The following is a 19,388-nucleotide window of genomic DNA, read 5'->3' on the forward strand; positions in this document are numbered from 1 at the left end:
GCAGAGGAGATGAAAAAAAAATAATGAAGGGCTCATGAGTTGAGATGAGGACTTGGAGAAAACACTCTAAGGGCAAAACAGGTTAAAATTTAAAGGTATAAAGTAAATCTATTATTAACAGACTAAGAGGAGGATAATGAGAAGTAAAATAATCCTTTAAAACACCATTTTCCCCCTCAGCCCCTCCCTCTTTCCCACCAACAGCGCAGGGAGACAAGGCATGGGTTTTGGTCAGATTGTCACTTGAGATTTTTTTTCTGTTTGTTCAGGCAGAGGAGTCTTTCCTCTGCTATGCTCTGGGGTCCCATCCATGGGCAAACAGTCTTTTTGAAACTGCTGTGGCATGGGTCACTTGTCCACGGGGTGCAGTCCTCTAAGGATAGGCTGCTCTAGTTTGGAAGCAAGGGCTCTCTGTCTCTGGAAGCAGGGGCCCTCTCTCTCCGTTCGGGTCTCCAGCTGGATTGCAGTTTTCCCCGACATCAACCCGCGCCAGCGTGAGTACTTCTCTCATGGGCTGTGAGTGATCTCTGTATCCCCCATGGACCTCATGGGCTGCAGGGGGACAGCCTGCTTTACCACAGTCCTCACGACGGCCTGCAAAGGAATCTCATCTCTGGCACTTGGAGCACCTCCTCCCCTTCTTTTTCCACTGACCTGGGTGCTGCCATGTTGTTCTCCCTCACATGTCCTCACTTCCCCCTCTTCTCTGAATAGGAGCAAAACGGCTGCTTGTAGGTACCATGGCAAACAAGTTCCACCAATTCAAAGATTCTTGCAGGATCCTACAGCGCTCAGAGGCTGATCTCATCTAGATTTCACGTCGGGGAGTCGCTTACCATGTTTTCGCCCACAGCCACCGAGCGGGCAGTGGCGGCTGCCACAGCCCTGGCGCTGTAGAGTGCCTCTCCTCATGTGGGGCACCAGGAAGGAGAAGCCACCACCACCGCTGCCCCTGCCCTTCTTCTCGACAATTGGCGAGGGGTGGCCAAGCAGGCAAGGCTCTCTGTGGGCCGCACACAGATGGTGATGGCCATGGTGCACCGCCGCGTGTGTGCCGGGATGGCCCCGGTGGCACTGCCTCGCCACCCCTGGAAAAAACTGCCTGTGTGCTGGTTTGATTTTCTTGTTAAATATGTCATCACAGAGGCGTTACTGACCTCTCCAGTTGGGCCAGCAGCATGTTCATCTTCGGAGCCACCAGAGATGGGCTCTGTCAGACGTGGTGGTAGCTTCTAGCAGCTTCTCACAGAAGCCACTTCTGGCCTTCCCCCACTACCAAAAATGCAGGCTGTGCCAAATCAACACAGCCCAAAAAAAGCCAGCCTCAGGCAACCCTCTGAATTGTGAAGATTTGCACTGCATGATTAATACCTGGGCAAGGCCACAAAGGCTGGAAGCAGTGGCTTGACATGGACAGTGTCAAGCAAACTCAGCCCTTGCTCTGGCTCTGAATGTGCCACTGGCAGTGAGTGCTCTGTCACAGAATCGCAGTCACAGAACGGGTATGCTTGGAATGGATCACTGTGGGTCATCTGGTCCCACCTCCCTGCTCAAGCAGGGCTGTCCCAGAGCATGCTGCACAGGTTTGTTCTTGAGTATCTCCAGTGAAGCAGACTCTACAACCTCTCTGTATAACTTCTTCCAGTGTGTGGTCACTCATACAGTAAAGAAGTTCTTCCTCATGTTCAGGTGGAACTTCCTGTGCATCAGTTTCTGCCCACTCCCTTGCATCCTGATGCTTGGCACCACTAAGAGAATCCCGGCTCCATCTCTGGCACACCCACATGCCCCTCCTTTTAGACATTTATACACACTAATGATGTCCCTTCTCAGTAGTCTCTTCTCGAGAATGAACACGCCCAACTCCCTCAGCTTTTCCTCCTAAGAATGATACTCCGGTCCCCCAAACATCCTCACTGCTCTGCACTGTACGGCTCCTCCTTGGGTGCCAACAGATTCTGGATACCTGCACACCAAAACTACCCTGAACCCGCCTGGGGCTCAGAGGTGCCCACTGAAACAGAACCATCTGTTCCCATGTCAAAACAACAAAGTGTGGGTTTTTTCCTCACAAAACCCGTATTTCCCCCCAGGCAGCCGCTCGCCCGGGCCGTTAACGCGCAGTGGGCACAGGCGGTCCGCAGCCGCACGGGGCCAGCCGCCGGTGCCGTCCGTGGGCCGGGGAGCCCTTGGCGGGGCGGGGAAGGGCAGGGCCGGGACGCGCTGCCTCCCGCCGCCGCCGTTCACTTCCTGGTTCCTCCCGGCGGCCGCTCCACCTCCGCGCAAGGGGCGGGCGGGCGGGCGGCGGAAGGGGGGGTGCGGTGCCGTGCCGTGCCGTGCCGCTGCCGGCGCGGGGGCGGCGGGGCGCGCCGGACCCGCGGCGGCGGCGGCGGCCACTGGGGTAGGTGGGTGCGACTGACAGCGCGGGGCGGGGGGTGCTGGGGGGCGGGCAGGTGTGTGCGCCGGCGGAGCGGGGCGGGAGCGGGAACTGGGAACAGAGAGCTGGGAACCGGGAGCGGGCCGGCGGTGGATGCCATCCCGCCGCCGCCTGCGCCGCTGCACCAGCCACCCCCCGGCCCCGCCGCTGTCCCTGGTGTCCCCGGCCCGCGCGGCCCCTCGGCCGTGCGGCAGCCCGGGGGTGGTGCGGCCGCCCGAGGGCCGCGCGGTGCTCCGCATCCCTCGGCGGGGCCCCCGGGCCAGGGCCGGGCGGCGGGTCATGTCCCGCAGCGGCGTCCCCGGGACCTGTGGGCATCGGTCGGGAAACGGGCGGAGGGCTCCCGCTCTCGCCTCGTCGGCTTCCAGCGCTGTGCTTTAAATACTGGGAAGGTGGACGCGTTAAATGATAGCCTGCTAAATAGGCGGTTTAGGTCTGCTCCTCGGCCTTTCGGAGCAGCGTTGAGTCCCCTCGGCAGGAAATTTAAAGTCGGAGCCTCCAGCGATTTCGTCGGGGTCCTGTGACCTGTCAGTGGATTGCAGTGGCCCTGTAATTTGCTAATGCGTTGCAGCGATGGGACGTGCCCGCCAGCGAGCAGCTGGACAGCGAGAGTGGAGCTGAGCCTGTCGCTTCCGAGGTGGCCCCGGTCACCGGGCGTGTGGCTGCGGCTGTCCGGTGGCCCCATCGGCCAGGTGCGCTCCCGGCATCGGGAGGAATCCGTGGCGAAAGCATGGCGCTGTGCTGTGGCGGGTTTAGTTGAAATGGATGGTGAGTTTTACGTGGCAGTAGCAAGCGGTCCGGACTGGTTTCGAACGGTAGCTTCTAAGTGTTACTGGAGTTTTTCTGTAAGGTAAATTTTTAAGAAGAAGCAAGAGTTCAGGATGGCTCATTAGAAAACAGTCTTCAAGAAAACAGGCCTTGGGGAGGAGGGGGCAGCAGTCTGGTCCCTGATGGGCTCTCCACTTGGTGTGTACCATTGAGGGATGTGGGATGGACAGCAAAGTTCGTTTAGATGTCTTTCCTTTGATCCCGATTCAGAAAAGATAGACGGTTTTTCAGCATGAGAGAGAGCGACAGTGTGCCAGACTCCTGGCACAGCAAAGGTGTGTGTGGAATGTCAGATCTGTAGGAAAGGAGCCCAAATTTGGATGGTTGTTCTGATACGGTGGAATCACAGAGAGGGGAGGGACTGGTGAATTATAGTGAGTGACTGCATTGGGTGTCTTGTGGTGTACATAGCAAGGCATTAGTGAGGACCATGTTTTCCTTTGCATAATGAAAGCAACAAATAAGTCTTTTGTGTGGCGTTACAGGCATTTCAGTGATAAGAGTCATCATAAGGGGAGCCACGCCATTCTTACGTCTTTTAAAAACACAGCCCCATGTGCAATAAAGATGCCTCATTCAAAGGCCATAACTCTGTCAGTGTAGATCTTGGGGCTGCCTCACTGATGCAATAGTGTTTGTCACACCAGAGGGACCTGCTGCTGGTAGTAAGTTGTGTGTGACTGAATGTTCATTGAGATTTAGAAGGTGCGGTCCAGAAACTCTTGTGTGTTTGTAGGTTTATGAAAGGAAAAATATCAGGTCTACCTAAAATCCAAAATATCTGTTGTGTCATTTAGGACCTATAGCAATAACATCTTTTGGGTATTCTCAGGTATGTTGCTGCTTTCTTTTAATTTTCATTTTAAGTGATGGAGTTACAGACAAGGGTGTCTATTTCAGTTTGAAATTGCTTGTTTGGTTGTAGACAAAAGTACACAAATGTAATTTAATCCAAATAATGGAGCAGGTTGCAAGAAGATGAATGCCTAATTCCTCAGCAGATGCAGGTCTGCTGTGCCCAAATAGTTATGTGTTTTTTCTGGGCAGTTTCCTGTGCGTCAGCAAAGGGGAACAGCTGACAGTCTTCAGCAGTATGTGTGTATCCTGGGCAGTGGTAGCTCAGCTTTGGTGAATCTCTTTTTCTTACCTAATATGCATTTACTTTTCTCAATGGGTGGATTGCTGTGCACCTCCAGCAGAACAGGAGCTAGCAGTGCTGCATAGTCCATGCAGTTTAAACCTGTGTGTTGCATTATTTCAGGAAGTCTTGCTCATGGAGCCAGTTTTACTGTGCAGATATTTCCCATACAGCTGTAACAGGGTATCTCTCCTGTAGAGAAGACTAGATGGGCACCCAGAGTGGTATCAGTCTGAAAATGGACTGGCTGTAGCTCAGTCTCTGCAGATGTTAGTTGGCTGAGCTTATGCTTTTCTCTGATGCCTCTGCAGTGTAGACATGACCTTTTTCTTATGGCAGTATTTGGGAATACAGTTTTTCTGCCTTCCTGACAGCAGATAATGTAAAATATGACACGACAGAATAGCTTGTTGTCAGGTTTTATTTCCCCCATCCTGTGCTTAGCTGGTTGAAGTGAACTAAATGTGACTGATTGTACCTGGAACATCATATTTAACCTGTGCACGTAACTGATCTGAAGCTTTGGGTTGTGTTCAAGAAAACGAGAAGTTAAAGCTTTCCTAATTGAAGCTATGTGTTTCCTGGGTTGTGCAGGCAATAAGGAAAGAAGATAGCCCTTGCCTGGAGCTGCAGTGCAGCAAGTCTGCCAGTAACACTTCACACATTGTCCTTTTGAGAGGGAGTCCAAAAACACGAGCCAGCTTGTTTGCAGGGTGTGGGTGCCAAAGACGTCCCCATATGGCAGCAGTTCCCTGCTAGTGAGGTGCAAGGTGTTAGAGGCAAGGTGCAGGTAGTTGCTGGCTCACTGCATGGGAGCACTGGCATGTTAACTCCTGTCGCCTGCTTCTGGCTGTGTCCCCAGCTTGGGGGCTGCTTGGGAGTGCTTCTGGAGACTGGAGCGAGAGATTTGTCTAGGCTTATAGCCCCATATCTCTCTTTGCACCACCAGGTTACAGGGTGACTATACAGAACCTGTGCTGTTACAGGAGAAGAGGTAAGAGTGCAAGAGGAGGGGGGAAAAAAAGAAAGAGAGGATAGGTATGGAAAGGTAAGGAAATGAGGGAAGGGTACAGCAGCAGGATTCTGGAAAAATGCTGGGAAACACTATTCCAGGAGCAAGTAAAACAGAAAGTAAAAAAAGGACGCAGAAGACTCACCATTAAGATCCTTTGACAACAGAGAAACGTTGAATGAGAGGAAATGCAAGGCCTTTGTTGATGTTCCTGCTCCTGGGCTGGTGGTGGATGCTGTGTTTGTCATGTTCAGCTGTGAGTTTTGCAATAATGCAGAATTGACAGGGGTGACCAATCTTAAGTGTGGTGCAGCATGCAGAAGTTAAAAGAAGTGGGCTGAAGCTGAAACAGTGTGAGTGAGTAAAGGTAGTGTAAAATACGATGCTCTTGGGAAAAAAAAGGTAAAAAAAGACGGGCTTAGTGGGAAGGCAGTAGGACCATACCATAGATTACAGAGAGGACTGTAGCAGATGATAAAGGTAGGTAATGTGATATGCATTCTTTGTTCTTTGCAGCGGCCACTTGAATTACAGATGTCCAATAAAGCACAGAATAGATAAGGAAGATATTATATATGGTAGCTGGTCTTGTCTTGAACTCTTTGTATTACAAAAGAAAATTAAGGTTTACACACAGAAACTAATTTTTATGGCAGCAAGGATCCCTTCTGCTTGCCAGCGCTTAAGTGAGCAAAACAAGAAATGCTTAGTTTGCCAACTCAGATGTTCTTTGCTGTGTTTCAAAAGCTTTAACCTACAGCAACTTTGAACCTGCAGGTTTTACCAGTTCTCTGAAGTAGCAGCATATGTTTCTTCTAGTTGTGATTTTAACTTTGCAGGATAAGATGATAATGTTTGGTCCCTGTGCTATTTTAATATGCTATTTTAATGTATGCCCTGTGTACTTTCTGTAGTTGGCTTAGGGATCTGCTTAGATGTAGTATGTAGATTTGAAATCTAAATGCCTTACAGCCTTTATACCTACATCTTTACTTACCCATATGTGGCAAGGCAGAATAATAAACTACAGGCAGGGGAATAAAATCAGAGAGTAAGTGACTTGTTCATGCTTGTGAAGAGGGGGCTGTAGCAAAAGCAGGTGAGAGCCAAATCCTACGATAGACCATCTTGAGTGAAAACCTATGTCTGGTAGTTAAAGTGCTCTTTCTGCCTTGAAAGATAGTAGTTAGAATATTTTTTTTTACACTAGAGGGGTTCTGCCAGCTTCTTATTATGATTAAAACTTTAAAGCTGCAGCTCTTTCCTGCTCTGCTAAACATATTCCTTATGCCATGAAAGTTGTGTGGTTTTTAAAATTGAAACTAAAAATAATACCAGTTTTATAGATAAGCCTTTCCCTTTATTTTTTGTCTTTCTTAAAAAAAAAAAAAAGTTGATAAAGGACAAATCGAGAATTTACATTCCCCTAATCCAGCAGCTTGCTGTTTTAGGTCCTGAGTCAGCATGTAAATTGCAAAGCTGTCTAGAAGACCAGGACAGCTTCTCCTGTTTTGTCTCTCATACGGCTGTGCATTCAGGATAACTGCAATGCTGTGGGAAAGCATGACATCTCCATCTGTTGTTTTCTGTTTCCTGGTGCAGTCTCTCCTGCATGACTGCTCTTTCCTTCCAATGCTTAACTTTAGATAGGTGGCAATGCAATAAGGATGGTGTGTTCAGGCTTAATATTTCTCTTTTGACGTGTGTTAAGTGGTTTGTGTGTATTTGGTCCATTGGGAAACTGTGAGATTGAAGGGACAGAATTTCTCTGTTGCCCTTGCAGCTCTGATAGTCAAAAACTTACCAGTTATTTTGTAATGGTTCATTACTTACTGACAGTTTTAAACTATCTCTGATGAAAGACTTACTAAGATCACTGACTTTGTGATCAGACCAAGTCAAATCCAAGTCTGACCTCAGTCTTGGTGCCCTTGTGATTTGTGCCCTGTTTCTACATGTTGCCCCAATTTTGTCATTCATCCATAGTGGTCCAGTGTTTTTGTACCTTGGACAGTAACTACATTGTCTCTGCTCTCCTTTGCTCAGGCTAGCAGCTGACAGGCCTTTTGGTGGGGGTGCAGTCACCAGATAACTCAGACTCTTAGGTCAGTCTTTATTGCGTTATAATTTATTAATACAATGCATGTCCATTAGTTAAACAGAAATGCTACAGACATTAACCAGGGAGCTGTTCCCAACCACCCTGAGGGACTGCATACCACAAGCATCAGGATAGGGAAACCCCTGTATTCGTAATTCAGAAAACATGGCCTTATTTTCCTTTCAGTTCTGCTAATGGAATTCCTCTGGCACTGGTGAAGTTGCTTCTTGTCCACACTGATGTAAATTAGAGGAGGACTGAGGGGCTTGTGCCTTATGTGGCTGCATCTCGTTTGAGGTGCAGCCCGATCCAAGCCCTCAGGATGGATTTCTAGATGTGACAGACATCTCTGATGTAATTTCCCCCTCCCCTTTCTCTCCTTAGGGAGAAGTTCCCTCTCCTATTCAAATGTGTTCTTCAGGAAGGCATGACTTCAATTAAATCTTCCCCTCTAATACGATGCTTCTAATAAAAATAATGAAAGTGTGATTTTAGCATGAGCCATTTTTACTAAGGTCTTGTTCATGTGTGACACCTTTGAAGTAAGAAATAAATTAAAAATAGAAAATAACATCAAAATAGTTGATGTTATAAACACTTTTGTAAACAATTACTATAAAGCATTGTAGTACAGCCACTTACTCCCTTTATGTATAAAAAAATGTTATAAATTGGTTACCATCTGGTTTTACATGCTCTCTATTCCCCTTTCTAAGGGAGGTAATCCAAGCCTGTGCTTTTACCTCAGGAAACATAAATTTATTTTAAGCCTTGTAATTTTTTAAAGATTTCTTTACGCCATTTTTCTTCAGTATGGGAACTGAAAGTGTTGAACTTGCCTGACTTCAGGAGTCAAAGGATTCAGGAGACTCCTGACATGTTTGTGAGCCTTTTGCTAAAGGCAGATGCATAGCTGGTAATGTAATATTTAGGCTGTAACTATACTCCTTAAAGTAGCCTGAATTTCCAGGAGAAAAGTGAAGAAGTATCTGTGGTAGGCACAATGCTGTGCCCTGCCCCTGGAGGAGGAGGCTGGCAGCGCTGACTTTGCCCTGTGATAATTCGATCTGAGTCATCGGGTGTCCTGGAAGCACAGCGTTAACTTCCGTGCCTGCTCCTTCCCTGCTGCCTTTGCCATTGGAACCCAGAGGAGGTTTCTGTCCCTTTGGGTTTTCAGCCCGAATTGGGCTGGGGTTTGTTTTGTTTGTTGTTTGGTATTTTTAATCATGTGTTGAGTCCCAAAAGTATGCCAGTGGAAGTACAGCTCTCTGTAGCAAATTTGAGCCTGCTAATAATAGGTTTGCTTTTTTTAGCTGCCTTTCACAGACCTGTTAGATGTGTCCCATTGACCCTCCAGGGTTTTGTAAACCAGAGGTTGGAAACTGCCATGCCAATGGGTATCTGGATGAATCTGCAGGAGACTGCCAAAAATTCTCAGCATAGCTGGCCTGTTCTGTTGCACTCCTGCAGATCCGATAAAGCTTTTTAGGCCTTGCAGGAGCCATTAGGAAAATACATACAAAGACTGATATTTTCTTATTATCTGTGCTTTGGGAAGTTTTCACAACCTTGTTTTGGCTGCATGGAAGTGAGATGGGAGAAGCATAGGTAAAAACCCTTTCAGTTAGGAAACTCACCTTCTCTTATGTCTCTTGCAAAGGAAGATTAAGTATGCAGTGTTTTAATCTATGCAGTTTTATGTGCAGAAAAAATGAAATAAACTCAAAAATTCATTCTCCTGCAGTTTCTGTCTGGAGCTGAATGATTTTGTTTAAAAGGACATCTGTCCTGTGGATCTAGATTGCCTGCCTTAGCTGATGTGAGTATAGTATGGCTAGTTGTGTATGTCTGCTTCCTTTTGATGATAAAACATTAACTTTAGTGTCATTTGTCAGCTCTCAAGGTACTGGGTGTGTAATAAAAGCTGTTTGGAAGTATTTCTTTAAAGTAAATTAAAATTAAAAACCAAACTGAAAACCTAAAAAGAGTCCGTGATCTGCCCTGATCTCTCTTCTTTTTATTTTTTTTCAGTATTGTTTTCATGTAGTTGGCAGAACTTGAAATTCACCTAGTTCATATGACACAATGAAAATGTGACCTCTACCCCAAGTTCAGTGTTAATGGACTTGTAATAGAGGAAATGGTTGCAATGTACATAGTAACAGTGTAGTTCTGCAAGTCATACCCCTGTGCTTGACTTCACTAACATAAATAATTACATGAAAATCAGCAGGTTCACAATGATGGTGGTTTTAAGCTTGCTGTAAGTTTTGCATCAGAACCTCAGGTAGCTTTCAGGCACTTATTGGGTGAAGGCCCACATAATTTGTTTGTACATTCTTAGCAAATTCTTTAGCTGTCACAGGCAATTAAAAACCAGATTTTTTGGACATGGGTTATGGCAGGGAAAAAGACAGTTGATATAGGGTGTAATAGCATATTTTAAGTGTTCATTGTAGCAGGAAGTGGATTTTCATTTTTGTTTACATTTCTAACTTATGTATTACATGTTTTTTGATTGCGAAATGTCTTCCAGACAAAAAAAAAACAAGAAAAGGACTTTGCTCTGTCATGTCATTAAGCTGAATTGATGTGTATGTTGTCATTGTATCTCACATTTACCTAGTGGCCTCTCTTGTAGCCTGACACCAAGATTAAGTCCTTAAGCCCTTTGCCTACATTGTTTACATTTTGTTTGCTCCAGAGCAGGAGGAGCTGACATACTCCATCTGCATTATAAATTAAGTTCATATGCAGCATGATTGAAGGGCAAACCAGTTAGGGCAAGTTACTGCTTCCACCCTGCTACAACATTTTTTTTTTAGTTGTTATATTGTTTATCTGAAAAAAACAAACTGGATAACATAAACCAAAACAGATGTTTGTATATATAAGAGCAAGGAATTAAAAAAAACCTCACTAACCGGGTCATGTAGGAGAGAAGCTGAGACTTTAAGCTCCTATAGCTTGACTCTTAAGATAATGAACACTAGAACACATATGTGTTTCTCAAAACAGTGTATGGTGTTTATGTATTGATTTATTTTGTTGCCTAATGAGGCCTCTAAAGCGAGCATTAAATGGCAGAGTACATTAAATAACAAAATTTTCCTCCAGCCACAATCAGGGGCCTGTGCTCTGTCCTCTTAACTCACTGCAGAATTGAGTCTCCAGACTTTCAGACTGAGGGGGCCTCAGGGCTCCTTCCAGTTTCTCCTTAGACAGTTACACAGCAATAGATTTTTCTTATTTTTTTCCCCAGTTTAGCTTAATAATATATATGAGAGACAGCTGTAGAACTTTTATTGGAGTGAAACTACTTCCTGCACTTGCAAGAGAGATTAATTTTTATTTCACTGCTGAAGTGTGCTGTTCAGGACTAAACCCACAGCTTAATCACTGTGTATTTGTTCAGCTTTCAGTCAGTCTTTGCTCATACTGACCTTAAGGTGACTTGTCAAACGGATTCCTTTCTTAAATAGGAGTTTGCTTTTTCTATGACTGTTTGATTCCTTTGCTTTGGGATACAAAACCTTAGGGAGGGAAAAAGGCTCAGAGCCTAGGCAAAAAATCCCGAGAGTCTGTGTTTAGGGCTGTCCCAGCTTGTTATTGCACCTGATGTGTCAAGTCTAAACTTCTGATTGAAAGTTGAAGACCTAACTTACAGTTTTCATTCTTACTTTTTAGTAGGTATTACTTTTTACTGTAATGTGATGTTCTTGTCAACTAAATGCTGTTGTCAGGTGTGAGTCTTTAATTATCTCAGTTTTATTTTGAGCTGGCAAACACACATAGTAATTTTAATAAGATTCTTAAACAATGCAGGGAAGGTTAACCTGTTTCCTTGAGGGAATGGAAGAACTAAGTCTTTGAAATACTTGTTAAGTCTGTGTGAATGTTTGAATGCATAGTTGTCCTTACAGCAGTTGTGAAAAATGGGAGAAAAGGTATGCATATACTAGTAGGTATAGATTTATCTGAACTTCGAGTGCCAGATTGTTTAGGCAGTCACTGTTTACAAAAATTACATAGCTTGTCTTCCTAAATATCAGAAATCACGAGGCTAAATTATAGCTGTGCTTAAAATACAGAGTAATTACAATGTGTTATGTGAATTTTGTGAATGAGGAGTGGGTTTTTTTGTTGTGGGCTTTTTTTGTCGAAGTAAATGACATCCTCACAAGGACATTTTCATCTTGATATTTCTGTTGTGGGATATGTGTATAAATGCAAGACTGATATGCTTTAATATTAATCCACAGGGCTTTCTTCAGATTCATAACCATCTCAAACTTGCTTGGCAGCATACTAAATGTTCAAAGTGGAAAGATGAGAAAATACCTAATTCTCCTAGTTTATTTATACAAGTTGTGTTAGAAAAGAAATATTGTTAATTGTCTAGTTCATCTGTTTCTGTGCACCTAGGAAGTTTGTGCTCCTGGCTTTTGCTTCTCACTGTGGCCACAGCAGTTCCAGTACCTCTCTTTGTCACTCACAGTCAGGTGCACAAAGGTCACCACTTCGGTGCTTGGATGTAATTATTCATCCTGCTCATTAATAACCTTATTCTTTGGCTATGAAAGAATAATTGTCCCCTTATGAATTCGGTCTTCTTAAAATAACAGCTGAAAAGTAAACTGTCTTCTCCTTCTCTGCTAAGGTAGGAGAAACAGCGTCTCCATTTACGTTGGTGTTAGGCTGAGTAGGGCTTTCTTCTTGTACTTAGTAGAACTTAGCCGTAAGATTTGGAGAAAAGTTTGAAGTCCTAGGGATTTCTGCAGTTCTCTCACTATGTTTTATGTAAAATATATCCATTTTTAAACAATTAATGACAAAAATAGCTTTAGGGTGAACTTTCTTGGCTGAAAAAGTAATTGGTGGTGAACATTTTCTCTGAGTTTAAACGGCATAATGAACGCTCTTTTTTTGCAAAGCTATGAGAATAAGCCTTTCATTTTGAACTAGCAGGAGGCTGATACCTTCCATTCAGGGATCTGCAATTCAGTGTATTTGGTAGTAGAATTATTATAGCCATTTTTGTAGAAGGTGGGTCTTCAGAGGGTGTAGTGTTATGAAGCGTTTAGAGCACTGAGCAAATACTCTGAGTGGAAGTGTGTTTGGAAGAGGTTGCTGGGTGTGTAAAGAGCTGCTTTCAAAGTGTAGCATTCCAGGTGCACTCCAGCATTGAGTGGTGGATGGATTGAGTGCAGATGGATTGATGACTTGCCAAAGACTTAGGAGCACCTACTCTGTTTTCTCTAATGCCTCCATTTGGTGGGAGTTACTTGAAACACAAGCCTGGTGCATACCTGGAGCTTTACTGTTCCTGGTTCCAAGATGGCTCTCACTCCCTGGATAGACAAGGTGTCTGCAGAGCTGGAGAGGAGAGGACAGGGCAATGTCAGTGTTGGTCCTTTTGCTATGGTAGAGTGGAATTGGCTGGAAAATGGGAAGGAAAACAAATGCCATTGAGGGATGGAGCAAAGGTGGTGGGAGACGCATGGCAAAGCAGAAGACTTCCAAGGGATGTAAGGCCAGAGGAGGAAGTGAGAGTGGGACACAGCTGTTGTTGGGAAATAACATCCTCCATCCAAGACTAGAAGTTCCTGTCAAGATTTTTCTGGGTTGCTTCTTAATCAGTTTCTGCAAATCTGACTGTACAGGTGTTTGTTTTTGCACTTTTACCCCAAAGCTGGGAGTCAATGGGTAAGAAGAAAGGAAGCCTCTTCCACTTGCTAAGTTTCCCAGTATGTGTATGAAGGACCCTTCCCCAGGTATGAAGCAGAAAAAAAGGGACCCTGCCAGCTGTGACAGGACTTTTCTCCCCTCACGTGACAGTGCTGAGTTCTTGCTTCAGTTCCTGTTGTGGCCACTCCTGTTGGCTCCTACCTGATGACTTTTTCTTCATTAAAGTGCTTGTTGCCTTTCCATTTAGGGAGGTGGAGGTGGCACACAGGTAGACCTAGTGTGTAATTAAGCTCTTCTTAAAAGCACTTAGAGTCTTCTGAGTAAGGAGTGTTCCGATAAGCGCAAGAGTGTGGTTTCCCAATCCATTCTTTTATGTTTGATTTATTTACCTTTTTTGCTTTTTCATTTCACTTTCTGCAATTTTCCCATGTGATGACCATGCCGTTATGTGAACAGAGGTCTGGATGTCTGGCAGGGCAGTGAGCGCTGTTTCTGACTCTCTTTCAGATGCAAGTATGGACATAATAGCCTATGATGATTACTCCAGTCCACCGCTTCAGAGATATTGAAAGGACACCTGAATACCTCCAGCCAGAAAAGTGTGTTCCACCTCCTAGCCGCGCTTCCCTGGGAACAATGTGGTTTATTCGAGATGGCTGTGGTATTGCATGTGCTGTCGTTACCTGGATGCTGGTGTTCTATGCCGACTTTGTAGTCCTTCTTGTCATGCTAGTTCCATCGAGAGATTATGTTTATAGTGTCATCAATGGCACACTGTTCAACACCTTGGCTTTCCTCGCTTTGGCTTCACATTTTCGTGCTATGCTGACAGATCCAGTAAGTATACACCTCTCTCTGTGTGTCTCGGAAAGAAACAGGCGGTGTTTTTCTTGTCTGCTAGATGTTGGGTAACTCACTTGCTGAGTGAGTGGCAGATTTAAATAACTTTTGTGTGTCAGCCTGCTGAGTGAGGCTGCCGATGTGGTATGCTAATTTTTCGTCCCACTCAAGTCGGATGCAAAGTCAAGGACCCAGCGTTAGATTCCTGGTGTGTGAGCAGCTCCTCTTTCTGCACTGGGAAGGAGAGTGTTTCTCTCTGGTGCTGTTTTCCCCCCAGTGGCAGATCTCGTGTTTGTGGCTTGTTGTGTCTTGACAAACAGGAAAGCTGGAAAAGCTGGTTTTGGTTGTCTGCCTTGGCAAGAATTGCTTCAGCAGAACAGAGCAGAATATGTGTTGTTTTAAAAAGCTGTGTTACCGTGTCTCATTCTACTGATTTTGTTGAGTGTATTGGACAACGCTGAAATAAATACGGTCTGAGCATGGAAAGAGATGGCAGTTCTTAGGCAAGTTGGGAAGCATCAGAGTTGTGAGATCCCCTTGTATGTGTATCCTTAGGACATTGCTTTGAGAGATCAGATCTGCTGCTTTCTCGGCTTTCAGTTTGTGACAAGATAAAGTTTAGCACCATGATGCTAATTCTGAATGGCCTGTGATGGTTTATTTTCCTTAATAACCTCTGGACAGTAGGCTCAGTTCAAAACCCCATCTCCACTAGTTAGTGGAAGGAAAGACAAGCTTAGACTTCTCCTGTCTCCTTCCTCACAAATGTTCTTGCTGCTGTTGGGAGTGGTGCTGTGCCTCTGATCAAAGTCTGTCCCTTCCAAATGTTATTTCCCCCATGAAACCTTGTTAGGTGCTATTGAGACTTCAGTATAATCTTTGTTTCTTATATTCTAGCTCTTCCAGAAGCCCCAGCACTGCAGAATGGCTTGATTTGGGGTATTCTCACAATTTGTGGTAAAGACTGTTGAATTGCAAGCTACTGCTGCTGGGCAGAAGTGTAAGCAGTACTTCAGCCTCTGAAACTTCTGATCGCTGGACTCAGGAAAAGAGGGTTGCAGTAGTTTGTTAGATAGTTTGTATCCTAAGGGTGGTTGTTAATTATTGTATGTTGTGGGATTTTTATGCTTAGGGACCTTCAGGTGGCTGGAATTATTTTGCAGAGTTAGCAGCAGCTCTTGTGAAACAAAAGCTGTATTTTGGAATGGGCTACTTGGAGCAGTGTTGCAGAAGCAGATACAATTTCTATTGAGAGTATTTGGGAAAAGATATGTTAATTCCTTGTGTGAGGTGGGATTTATGTATGTGGATGGAGAGCCAGTGGGGTTTTGTTTCGTTTTTATAATGAGGAATTCAGCTGAATAAAATGCAGGAAGGAAGATACAGAGAAGGGATGCACTAACATCTGGCAGACAAAGAGTCTGGGATTAAGGAAGCTTCCAGGACATGGGGAACCAGGGGCATATGTACGATGAGAATGAAACAAAAAGCACTGCTGAGGCAAACAAGCAGAATTCTTACTATAAATAAGTTAACAACTCAGTTCTTCACAATTGATAGAATGTGTCCTGCATTTCAGGAACTTCTTCCAATGGGTCCTTGCTAAAAACATCCCTAAAGTTTTGAGCTTTGCTGCATACTGAAGAGAGAGAACATGAGTTGTAGCAATTTGTGGAAATTGGTTTTGGTAATTTTTAAATTAGTCAGGCCTGTTGGGAGTTTTTGGGGGAAAAAGCCCCCAAAGATTGCTTTAAAAAGCCTCATACTACTGGTTTAATGTGCAGTTCTCTCACTCATGAACCACTCCTGTTTATTGCTTTTAGGAGGTTGTAATATTGCATCTCTGTTTTTATTTCAATTAAAAAAGCCTTAAATTCACAGAAGTAAATTGTGCCAATGTACCAGCAGTGATTTCATACACCATATTTTATGGTGCTCTTTTTTTTTTTTTTTTTTGAGCAGAAGGAGTTTCTTTGGTTTGTTTGTTGGTTGTGTTTTTGTTTGTTTTTTGGTTTGTTTGGGGTTTTTTTGTGATTTTTTGGGTGGGTTTTTTTGGTTTTTGTTTTTTTTTTTTTTTTTTTGTTTTGTTTTGTTTTGTTTTGTTTTTGGTTTTTCTTTTGTGAGCAAGTTTTTGTCCCTATAAAGACTGGAAACTCAAGAACTTGAGCTCCTGTAGCAGCAAGTTGTTACCTATTTAAAGATATACTTTGAAGTGGCAATTGCACAGCTGAGAATGTTTTACCTGGCCTTATTCAGGTGTGACAATTCTTAGTGTTCAGTCTTTGAATGTTAACCCCCAATTTAAATAGCAAATACACAATGGAAGCATAACTATAAATACATGAGTTATTTAACAGCAACTCTTAGTGTACACAATAATGCTTTAGAAGAAGCTGCTTCTACTGGCATAAAACATCTGCAGTTTTCAGTGTGTGATAGGAAACACTGACATGATAAATTTGTTGATGTGAAAAGAGGGATGAGGATTCTTAAATATTTTAAGGTTACTGTAGGCTACAAAAGACTAATTGCTTAAGTGGAGGTTTATTGATGTTTAAAAAAAAAACCAACAAAAGCCCCACCAAAATTACGTGTAAGTACGTGGTTCCATATTTTAAGACCACATTTAAATTTCTTTTCTGAATCTTCTTGCTCTTCTTGAAACTCTGTTCTGTTGATCTTAGGGAAACTTTTATTTCTTTTTCTTTCTGCCCCTCCCATAATTTTAAGTCATCCTATTGTTCCTAGCAGCTGTAAAGTGCACAAGTTAATCTCCTGGTTTGTTTTTTTTCCTGCAGGGTGCTGTACCCAAAGGGAATGCCACAAAAGAGTTCATCGAGAGTTTACAGCTAAAGCCAGGACAGGTGGTTTACAAGTGCCCAAAGTGTTGTAGCATCAAACCTGACAGAGCACATCACTGCAGGTAAAGTCTGTTCTGAGGAGGGCTGCTTCATCAAGACCTCAAGAATTATTCACCAGTGTACCTTGTTATTGCAGTCTGAGACTAGAGTCGGTCTGTTGAGGGATTGGCATACAAATTCTGTTGCCAATAGTACCAGACACATTTAAGCTTCTCAGAAGAAATCTCATACCTTTTCTGACAAATTTTCATATATAGGAGGCCAGGGTTACTTTGTGAAAAGTGAGAAACACTTGCAATTTTTGAGTGCTGCCTTGGTTCCAGACTTCTAACTGATATTCCATACATTTTCATGTAAACATGACTTGAAAAGAAATATTCTATACCAAAATGCATAGAAATGCATAAAACGTCTCCCAAAGGGTCAGTGTCTTTTCCATTTTTGTTTTTATTCACAAATCCATTTGTCAAACTGTGTATTCTATTTAGAAGTGATATTTAAGTTAAAACTGAGGTGCAGGTAACCGTATAGATATTTTTAAAAGTTCAGACTTCCACATTTTCATTGAGTACTGTGACTTTGTTTTTGTGCTGTGTGATAGATCAGTATGCCTACTGATCTGTCATGTCCTTTCTTTTTCTGGTAGGATAAACTTCCCGGAAGAGAGTAACTGGTAGTGAGCTTTTTAGTACTAAAGGCAGTGAGCAAAAAAATAACTACTTCCTAAAATTCTCTTCTGCTTTTAAAGCAAGTGAACCTGCTTTCCAGTAAGTAGTTAATAAGTTTGCACTGGTGTCACTTCCTTACCTACTCAAAAACCAATACATACACAGAGAGAGCTTGTACCTGGGCTGGTGCTGATTTCATGCAGTGGTCTTGTGGGGAGGGAAATACATGGTAATGAGCTGAGCAAACTTGTCCTGCTGTTTGCTTTTTTCATATTTGTTTTCAGAGCTTCAGTTTGCAGATGTTTTTATTTTTTGTTGTTTTTTGTAATTTTTTAAATTTTAATGAAAATCGGGAGTCGGTTATTCAGCAGGAGCAATGTGGTCATGCCTATCACTTATTAATGCTGCTGTAAAATCCCCTCTGACAGCTTTTCAATTATGAATGAAACTTCACATCTAAAGTGCTGTCTTGATGATGACTCACAGTGTAGGTGAATGAAAAGGACTCTGGCTAAACACAAAACCTTGTCACCATGGTCCTTTATTCTGTCCTTTAGACATTAAGATTTGGGAAGGTGATCCACTCACCACTGATGCTATTGAGAATCTTCAGTCAGACTTTTTTTTTGTGGCCTAGGGAGATTTATTAGACTTTAGGACCAAGGTTGAGCATATGCATCAGCAGGAGATACTGCTAGCAGTACGCCAGAGGGACCAGGGTGTTTTTGATGAATGTGCTATTTAGTGAGTCCCCTGTGCCCACTAAACTAGTCCTGCCAGCATTTGGAAGCTGGGTGGTTGAATGGGGGAAGTGTCTGAGTATGGGCAATCCCTGCTCCCTGAAGTGTTTAGTTGTGGTTTCTGTGTTTCCTTTTCCTCCAGCTAGCTTCCTGTTCTGCCTGTCATCCTACTGTTTTTGGTACGTGTAGATGGAATAAAACTCCCTTCCCAGCCTCTTCTCCTGTCTCTTTCACATCTGTGGCGTGGCTGCTTCAGGTTGTCCCTCTGGGGAAGTAGGAGCAGTTGGAGGGTTGCTTGGGTACTCACCTCTCCCAGAGCCCAAGGGAAGTGTGTGCACACCTGCACACAGGGAGACATCCTCCTCCTTCACTATCTTCCTCACCTTACCCCTTCCTTTTTTTTTATCACAATCAGAGATACTTGTCTTACAAAGTACATTAGCTGGCAGATAAATTGCTTTTACTGTGCCTGCTGATTTTAGACCCCATGTAGCTCCAAACAATTTTAAGCTGCTTGTTCTGGCAAAACGAGGCTTTTTCTTGTTTCCCACTGCACGTGGGGCTGACAGATAGTAGGGCACCCATGCTTGCCTGAGGAGAAGGAGCTCCTGATGTGCCTGCCTGGACTTTCATTTAGGATCAGGCCTATAGGAACTCATTTGTTTTTCAGGCATAGCACATATCCTTGGGGATTATCCCCTCCCACCAATTAAAGTGAGTGAAAGGCTGTTCTGACAGAGATTTTCTATTATTTATCATACATGCTGATAAGAACATATTTATGTTTTTGTTTGAGTTTCCCTTAAGTGTTTGGGTGTTGAAGTTTATTATTTATATTAAGGTAAAGATGCTTTTTGTTATAAGAAGAAAAATAAAATTAGCAGAGCACTTAGTCCTTTCTGTTTAATTGCTGCCAGAATTGTTCTGGAATGGCTGTTTCCTTTCTGGGTCTCTTGTTTGTTTGCTTTGGGGTTTCGTGTTTTTTCATATTTGATTTCTGTGCTTGTTTGTACAATGTGGTATCAGGAGACTGACTGCCTTTCTTCTCCTATCATATGAGAAAGCAGCAGAGAAAAAG

At 43.7% G+C, this 19,388-nt stretch overlaps 1 protein-coding gene across 3 annotated transcripts in view; it reads left to right on the top strand.

Annotated features, from left to right (window-relative positions):
• Window positions 1–2,305: 2,305 nt before the first annotated feature.
• ZDHHC3 (zDHHC palmitoyltransferase 3) overlaps window positions 2,306–19,388 on the top strand; it is a 33,956-nt gene continuing 16,873 nt past the window's right edge. For 2 of the 3 annotated variants that reach the window (XM_084223258.1, XM_084223260.1), the window contains exons 1-3: window positions 2,306–2,401; window positions 13,709–14,038; window positions 16,840–16,964. In XM_084223258.1, coding sequence (XP_084079384.1) covers window positions 13,733–14,038; window positions 16,840–16,964 — 431 coding nt within the window. In that variant the 5' untranslated portion in view covers window positions 2,306–2,401; window positions 13,709–13,732. Of the gene's footprint in view, window positions 2,406–13,708; window positions 14,039–16,839; window positions 16,965–19,388 lie in introns of all 3 variants that reach the window. The other variant, XM_084223259.1, reaches the window with a different exon arrangement.

This window comes from Fringilla coelebs (assembly GCF_963513975.1).
Source record: "Fringilla coelebs genome assembly, chromosome: 1".
Taxonomy (NCBI): domain Eukaryota; kingdom Metazoa; phylum Chordata; class Aves; order Passeriformes; family Fringillidae; genus Fringilla; species Fringilla coelebs.